Source organism: Charadrius vociferus, unplaced genomic scaffold, assembly GCF_000708025.1.
Source record: "Charadrius vociferus isolate BGI_N301 unplaced genomic scaffold, ASM70802v2 scaffold906, whole genome shotgun sequence".
NCBI classification, from domain to species: domain Eukaryota; kingdom Metazoa; phylum Chordata; class Aves; order Charadriiformes; family Charadriidae; genus Charadrius; species Charadrius vociferus.
Window position 1 is genome coordinate 1077163 of NW_009648878.1, and position 8872 is coordinate 1086034.

General features: G+C 39.8%; 1 protein-coding gene across 1 annotated transcript in view; it reads left to right on the top strand.

Moving 5' to 3' along the window:
* The window catches only part of MET (MET proto-oncogene, receptor tyrosine kinase), a 71139-nt gene that overhangs the window by 13779 nt on the left and 48488 nt on the right, over positions 1-8872 (top strand). The window contains exon 2 of the mRNA XM_009887081.1: positions 1676-1867. Coding sequence (XP_009885383.1) covers positions 1676-1867 — 192 coding nt within the window. The remainder of the gene's footprint in view (positions 1-1675; positions 1868-8872) is intronic.

The window sequence follows — 8872 nt, forward strand, 5'->3', positions numbered from 1 at the left end:
CAATACAGCAAACACTTTAGCATGTGGATAACCAAACTGTTAAGTCACTGCTGTATCAGATCTAATCTGGAAGCCTTCTTTCCATATCATTAGGCAGTGCACAGAGATTTCACTTCCTCTTGTTTGGTCTTACATGGGTTTTTACCTAAAAGATACAGTAAATTGCCGGTGCACCCGGGGAAAAGTTGGCTCCACAGTTGACTGCAACTCCTAGGGATCATAGAAAGCTTCACCCACCAGCGCTGTTGCTGTGCACAGTTCAAAAACGTTACAATTCCGCAGCAAAGGACTGAGCTATTAGGTTGAACATTTTGCGAATAGCATTTTCAATGCCTTGTTTTTTTCTCCAGTGTTTACCAGAGTTAAGCCAGCCACAAACTCTTGGTTCATTGCTTGCTTTCTCATAGGACTTTGATTACAGGTAGTAGAAGGAAAACCATCTGAATCAAGAAAATAAGAAAATAAAATTCAACTCCCGCTTGTTCGTTAAAGCTATGCTCCAGATCTATTGAATTTAGTGGAAAGATTCTGACTGTCTTTAAAAGGTTTAATTCAAGCTTTTTGAAAAAAAATTTAAAACATATTTGTAAGAACAACAAATCAATAAAAAAATTAGGAAACACAAAGCTCTCTATTGATTTAAACAGAGGGAACCACCATAAGATCCTTTATAATCTCCCTACATGTTTATTCATAAAGTATGTCACAGTGGGAACATGCTAGATGACTTCAAAATTTAAACTGGTTAGAGATCCTTTTGGGGGTTCCTGGTTATTATCTGTACGATCTCACCAAAACAGATGATGTAGTATCAATAGTAATGGAATTATCAGTTAATAGATTACTATTGAATTGTGAGGACAGCAGGTTATATTCTTCTCTGGAGATAACTTAAAGTGTATTGTTCAAGAATTTTTCCAAAGAAAATTAAAAACATGTAATCTCCATTCCCAAACTGAAAGAGAAAATCTTGCAAATGCAGCAACTATTATAGCACACTCAAGACATATAGAGATTGGACGAAACAGTGCATGAGACATAAATGATCAATATAAAAGCCTAAGCAATTATAAAAATCTGGCATCCCCATCATTTCATTTAAATACACAATCAGAAACATATTTTTCTTGGCATATCTCCCTTTTCTCTTTCTCCATTTTTTTCTCCACTTTTCTGTCTTATCACTGAAAAAGGTGTGGAAAAAAGAATAGAAAGAGAAGAATACTGGAAATAGTTATTTTAATGAAAAAAAAGGTTAAAAAATGCAACATTTTTAGACAATCACTTTCTAGGAATCACTGTTTTAGAAGCAGGTGTGTTGCTGGGCAGGCTTTGCAGTCAAGGAATTCTGAGATCCTTGGAGAAGCAGCGTTATGGAAGTCTCTAAGAGAAAGGAACCCTCGATATATGTGCTTCTACATATATCATCTGGTTAAATAAAGACCCTATGTCTTACTCCCAACAGACAGGATAAAAAAAAAGTTAAAAGAAACATTCCCGTAACATTAAGAAGTCGTTGCCTTCCTCATGGAACATCATAACTGATGAAGCAATTAAGTTTGAAACATTTTAAAATACTTTTGGTCAAATGCATTTGTGCTAAATGACTTCACTCTGACAAAGATCTATTCGTACTCGTAAAGACCGTACTCATCTGTACTTCATTTTCTAACAGGCTTTTTCAAGAAATGCTTCATACTGCAGAGCACAAGATGATGAATATCGCTTAGAAGTTACGACTCCTTTGCAGAGGGTTGACTTGTTCATGGGCCAGTTCAACAGTGTCCTGTTGACTTCGATATCTGTCTTCACCAAAGGGAACCTTACCGTTGCTAATTTGGGAACTTCGGAGGGCCGCTTCATGCAGGTAAGTATCACTATCACACCTTCACACTAAAAAAACATGCCGGAGTTTAGCAGGACTGTGAAAAATGAGGAGCAGTGTTACCCCAGTTTAACAGGGCGTTAGAAAATTGAAATTGCTGAGTAAAATAGAGTGTCTGGAACATAAACAAAGCGCCTAATAGAGCATTCAGCATTTAAGTGTTTATATGGGCTTTGTGGTTTGGAGCAATGGTTGTGGAGTAAATTCCACCATGATCTCCACTTAGTCCAGCTGGCTCAGTTCACAGAGCAGTTTTGGTCCATACAAACTAGATTTCTTTCAAAGGAAACTAAACTGAAAGCTCAGTCTTGGATACACATCAAATATGCTCCAACCCCAGCTGGGGCAGGAAGGTCCAAAACAGTGATTGATTCTTCAAACAGCTTCTGATATACGCTTCATATGGTCATTTGGTCTAGAAGATCAGATTAAACCTAGTTCAAAGGAAAATTCTGGGACATCTTACAGCATAGAAGAAGGACCCTGAGCATTAGTTGTTTCTATATACTGATGCACTCCTCTGGCACCAAATTACTTGCTAATGTAACCATAGCCTATGACTCACAGCTGTAGAATTGAGATTAGCTCCTCCTCCACCTACTTTCAAGTTTCTCTAAGTGCATCTTAGATTTTCAGGCTCTTGCTCATTCTCTTCCCACTCTGTTCTTTTGGACAGTAATTCTTCCTGTCCTAAATCAGGTTTTCCATAATAAGTAGTAAATCATCCTCCTGAGAAGTCTGTCCACTGAGTACATAACTAATCTAGACAGGTAGATTACACTACATGACTTCTTTGTGAGTGACTAACAACATAAATCAAACCCATAGGGCCAACAACCTTTTAAAAACTTGGCAGTCAAAATCAAGCATCAGAAGACAAAATACTTTGAAAGCACCAAGGGGTTCCTTTACTCACCCATTTTATTTCAAGCACTGTCATCCTGCAATGACCACCTTGGAGAGCTTGACTTCTCTAGCTGCCACAGGGTCCAGCCTGGATGTGCATCTCAGCCTGGATCCCTCTTACACCCAAGGACCTGTGTCTTTTTACTCTGCCAGTATTATTTGTCTTCTCGTGGGCTTCCTGAAGAATTGGCAGCCTTTGGCCCTTCTTGCTCTGTAGGCTGCAGAGAGTTATCAATGGTGTTGTCCCCCAACCATCATGAACTGAAACCTGGTGAGATTTGCCGTCACGAGTTGCTGTGCCCTTCCAGCTTTCCCATTTCCCACAACCTTCCATTAGAAAACACTTGGGCACTTGCACTTTTTGATAAAAATCTTTGTGTGGTGTAAGTCATCAGATAAGATTAATTAGCAAGCCTTTCTTTTCTTCTCTGCCTTCTCCTCATTCTCTATCCTTGCTACATATACTAAGTAGGATTACGTGTTGTCCCCATTATTTGTTAACCCACTATTGGCACCCTTTTTGGACAGAGGGAATCCTATAGCTCCACTTCTGTCTTCTGCACAGACTGGACACAGAACCTGCCCCATAATGCAAAATCCGTAATGGTCCTCCAGGGAGGGAGGCCAAAGCGACTTACCACAAAGGACCAGTGAAAAACTGGAGAAAATCATGTTTCTCTTTGCCCCTTAAATACAGGAATTTAACAAAGTGTTTGGTGACAACCCTGCCAGTTTTACCTGAACTTCCCATGATGACCTTGATTGATAACTTGAAGCTGCAGTTTGTCTTCAGCGCAGAGAAGGCAAATGCTAAGAGCTACACGCTGAGCACTGGAGCAACCTATGTCCTGCTCTTAAATGTAGATACTGGTTCACACAGCGAACATGAGCAATTTGTTTAACCTTTCTGAAGCCATTTCCTTATCTCCAAAATACAGTTAATAACAACTACTGTCTTACTTGCGGCATTTTTTCTGGGCTTTCACAAAGCTTTTAGGGAGGTTTGGTGGAAAGAGCAAGGCAGCATTATTTTTATTTGTAACATTCTTTAAATTATTCATTCAAGTCCTGCACCACACACTTCATTCAGACGTTTGCCTGACTCAAGGAACAATTAAAATATTTCCAGAATACATTTCCCATTCCAGGTTCAGTTACAGATCAAAAGAAAGGCTATTGTGTAAATTGCACATTGCCATTAGCAGAAATATTCTCATCATTGAATTAGATTGTCTTGAGCTACAGGGGGAAGTCATCACTGGGTTCATATTGTGATAAGTAGGAACTCTTTCTTTGAGGGTTTGGTGAAATCAGCAGGAGAATAAGTATACTGACTACCTTTAACAACAATGCCTCCAAATAAAAATGTTAGTATTTGCTTTGTCTTTAAATGATCTTGAAAGGGATACTAGGTCTGTAGGATACAGAAGACAGCTTTTTGCAGAATTTAATGTTCACTTACATTAAATCTTTCTTTTTTTTTCAGTAACAGTTATCTAGGAAGTGCTTTCAAACATGTTCATTAGCAAATGCCCAACTAAAGCAGATTTGCAGTGTTTCTATGGAAATATAGCTATTAAATGCAATGAGATGGAGATCATTAAAAACTGAGCTATTAAACGACCATTAGTGAAGTAAAATGGGTTAAAAAAAATCAGGATAATCTAACAATGACTTAATTAATCAAAAATATAACCCCAAACAATTGCCCACATTTTTTAGCGAAGAAATGTAATGATGTTCTTTTTTGTTTCATTCACAAATCTACTGGAACGTATTGCAAAGAATCCTCAGTTTTTCACTTTTTACGCACCTCACTTTTGCGCAGTCATTTGCACTCATTTTTACCTCTTTGTACATGCAAATATTGAATTTTCCTGTGCAATCTCCTTGTAGCTTGTATCTATTCAGAATTTACTATATCCCTCCAGAGATAGGTATGCTTTCAGAAAAAAGTTAGTTGCAAAATTCTACCTGTCAGGGAACCTGTTTTGTAACTGGTTATATTGCATTAATATCTTGCAAACATATTTTCATGCCAACTATTTAAAAGCAAAAGAAAAAAATTTTCATCTATAGGTTTCTAAAATTAGAAAATCAGCTCAGCCCTTCCAGTGAATCTAGTTCATCTTGTATCCTCTTTCAAATACCAAACCTTACCATATTTAGACAATTTAGTTTGTGACATAAATTTCAGCACTATCAGTCATCCATGAGATTAAAAGAAATAGTCCTACAGTACCTCCGTCTATGACAGCCACACCCTGAAGTGCCCAAATATGAAACAGCTTGGTGGAAGTAATGAACATTTAATTCGCGTTTTTGCTGTAGTCATTTAGGGTTTCCTTTAATTGTTATGAAAGATATTGTGGGGAAAGAAAAAAGATGTTTAAAACATAGTTATCGTGTCACCTAAATTGAATTGAAGCTTCAAGCCTGCACTAGGTGCAGCAGTAAGCTACTGATACTCAACCTGAGAGAAATTTATTTGAAAATGTTTCTCATATTCTTCCATTATACTTTATATCATAGAATCATAGAATACCAGGTTGGAAGGGACCTCAAGGATCATTTGGTCTAACCTTCTTGGCAAAAGCACGGTCTAGACAAGATGGCCCAGCACCCTGTCCAGTTGAATCTTAAGTGTCCAATGATGGGGAATCCACCACTTCTCTGGGGAGATTATTCAATTATTCAAATGAGAAGTGGTGGATTCCACTTGATCAGCATCCAACCACTTGATTCTCCTTCTTTTCCTTCTTTACTTTTTCTTGCAGTCTTTCCATCTCCTTTTGCCCTTTATTCTGCTTATCACTCTCTGCCTTCCTACTGACCCCTCATCTCTGACTCTGTTTCCATCTCCATCCATTTTTCTGTCTTTTCTACACAGCTGCATCACAGCACTGCTGCAAAAGTCAACAGAAGGTTTATCATGTACTTTCTGAGAACGAAGTTTTTCCTTCAGTAGATGATGGCTACCTGATTCTGGGGATGGGATTTATTTAACACCATATCACAATGAATAGTTCCTACCTTTACAAGTGATTCCCCTGAAGCATATGGCAAAACTGTGCTAATGACCCAACTCAGAATATAGCCTGTATTTTGCTTATTTTAAAAAAGTCATCTGAGAAGCCAGTAATATTCAGAATGCAAAAGAAGGTGTGTTTTATCCAACCAATGAATAGTCGGTCACCTGTTGTTTTCTGCTTGTGCATTTAATTTGATTAAATAGAATTACTCACTTAAACAGCTCTGGAAAGCCCTAATAGTGGAAAGGAAATACAGCCTCCTTCACTAAATGTTTTGGGTTTTTTTTCCAGCCAAAATCTAAAACTAAAATCAAATCGATCTGGATGGTCCAAATACAGAAGATTCATGAGTTCTTTTAAGGAGGATAATTGGGGCCAGGAGGTGAATTCCAAAGCTCTCCTGGAGAGTAATTGCAGCCCATTGACATACTGAGCATGTTTTGGCTGCATCAGAAATGTTAAATCTGTATTTGGCCCATGAATAGATTGGAGTTTGTAGTTTACCAAATATTGTGGAGTTTCTGTTACAAAACAGAGCAGTAATAATTTTTCTAAGACAGCTGACATGCATGAGACGGAAAAGAAAAATGGTTTTACTTCCTTCCTAAGCTGGAGCCTGACAACAAGCTTTTTTTTCCCCCTCTTCTTTTTTTTTCTGTTGAGAAGTTGCAGCTGTTTGGGCCTTTCTTATTGTGCTTGTTTGCAGAGTGTGACTGGGAACACAGGCTGAAAGTACAGCTGTTGGGTGCAAAGTGAATCAGGTATTTCACAGTGGTTATTTGATTAGAAAACAGCACCCAGTCACACTGCTCTAGCTGGGGAATCGGATTTTCAGCTGGGGTAAGGTAGCCTTAGTCCGCTCAAGCCAAAGAAGCTACACTGAGGGTACAACTCACAACTGGAAAAGACACTTTCATTACCAGCCAGTATTTTGGGGAGATTATAGCTTGTTGGAAAAAACCCACCCCATGGTATATTGAGATAAAATATCTTCTATTTTTGCTCAGTTCCAAGGTGATTTTTTTTTTTCACCTGGAGCTTGGTATTATTTCAGAGAGTGACTTTTGAGTGATGAAGAAAAGTGCAAAGTTCTTCAGGAAGGGGAAATCTTTCTGATAGCTCTGGGGAGAGTGGGATATGGGAAAGTTTTACAAGATTTATTCTGAAAAGCTCACATTTGGTCTGGCCTTAACAATGAACAAGAGACTGATGCCCTTGACGTTTGCAGAGGCTGGGTTTTGGCATAAAGCTATTTTCAGAAGCAGAGTACTGCATGTGTTCCCTACGCTTGAAGCTGGCCTCACCAAGGTGAAGCCCAAGCAAAGGCACTGCTTCTTGGTGACCTTCTTGAGGAAGAGAGGGATAGGGAAGTTTCCACTGTACATTTTACAACTACTATGGGCAACCATTCTCTTTAGATGCAATTTTGGCAGCAGGGCTATCCCATCCTTCTGACTATACCAGGGAAACTCAGTGCACAGTGGGGCAGGGGGAGTTGTGGGGTGAGGAGCTCCCCCATGTGCCCTCTCATCTTCACAGGGCAGTAGGACATCCATCCTGTCGCTTCTGGAGGTAAGGAAAGGGTCTTCCCATGGGTATGACACACACCCTGAGATGCAGTCAGCCACATGCTGGCTGCAGTCCTGTCCAATCTAGCTGGACATGAGCCAGCCCTAGCTGGGAAGCCAAGCGTTAGCAAAACATGGTCACGCACTGTCATGTCTGAACAGATTCTGGACCGAAAATGGCTTAGGCACAAGAACCAAAGCATGATGGCACAAATAGGCCTCACTGGAGTACAGCGCATCACCCAACAGGCCAGTCACCCTCCTCAGGGCCTCTCTGCACTTGTTAGACACAAAACAATACAGAACAATAATAAGCCTTATTCAAAGGACCCATTATATCCCAGTATTTTTAACCAGATTTTTAGCTAAGAAAGGATGTATGGGGTTAGAATATGGGGTTCAAGGAGCAGAGTTTCCTATCTCTGGCAGGGGCTAAGATGGATAAGGGAGAGGTATGAGGCAAGTAAAAGCACACAGTGATACCTCTCCCAGTACTCCCCTGCTTCTGGCACTCAGTGGCCCAGAGATTCCCTTAGTTGGGAATTGCACCCGTATCTGGCATTTAATAGTCCTTTATGGACTCCTTTTCCATCCTTTTTGCTTATAGTTTTTTGAAATTATTTGTTGTTTTGTCCTCTATGGTACGCTGCGACAATGACTTCCACAGTTTCATTCTGCTTTGAATGATGAGGAGCTTCCTTTGGAGTTTCCTTAACCTGCTGCCTTATCATTTCATTTGGTGCCCCTGATTCTGTCTGATGAGGAACAGGGACGGGGCTCTCACAGGTCAGTGCTTTGCGAAATTTTCACACGCTGAGCAGGAACCTGTTGGCTTTCACATCCAAGTAGACAGAACATTGATAGTCACACTTATTTCCCAGGAATACCTACAATTAAAAAACAAATACCACCACCACCAAATTTCAACACACATCTCACTTCCCTGAAAAGAGAGACATTAGCACGTGTCGTAGCTGCTTTCATAGATTACATGCCAGGGAACATAATGCATCCTACAGAAATTAATATAGACAAAAATAATCACATCTGCTTTTTATTTGTAACTGCAGTCAAGACTTGGAAAAGTTAGTCCCAGAGTTGAGCAAGAAGAGAGCCAAGCCTTCAGCACTGCTCTCCTCTTGCAAACAGCAAAGTGACAGGCCTCACTGCCCCAGGAATCGAGGTTCAAAGCCATGGTGCCTATCAGCAAAAAGAATTGACGCAGAGCAAAGAAGTACAGAGCTTTGCATCTTTCAGCATGGGCATTCAAATTGAGTTTATACCATAGTAGACTGGAAGTCATTTCCACCTTTGAATTGATCAAACTTCTTTTGATCTGGTTCCTGTCCCACTAGACAAATGTAGTCGTAACAAAACCCACCAGTGCAAGTGGCAAGCCATGTTGGACGCAAATGCGAGGAGGTCAGGAAATACATGAGCATGGACCTTAAACCTTACAAAGCCAGAAGGAGGAAAGAGCG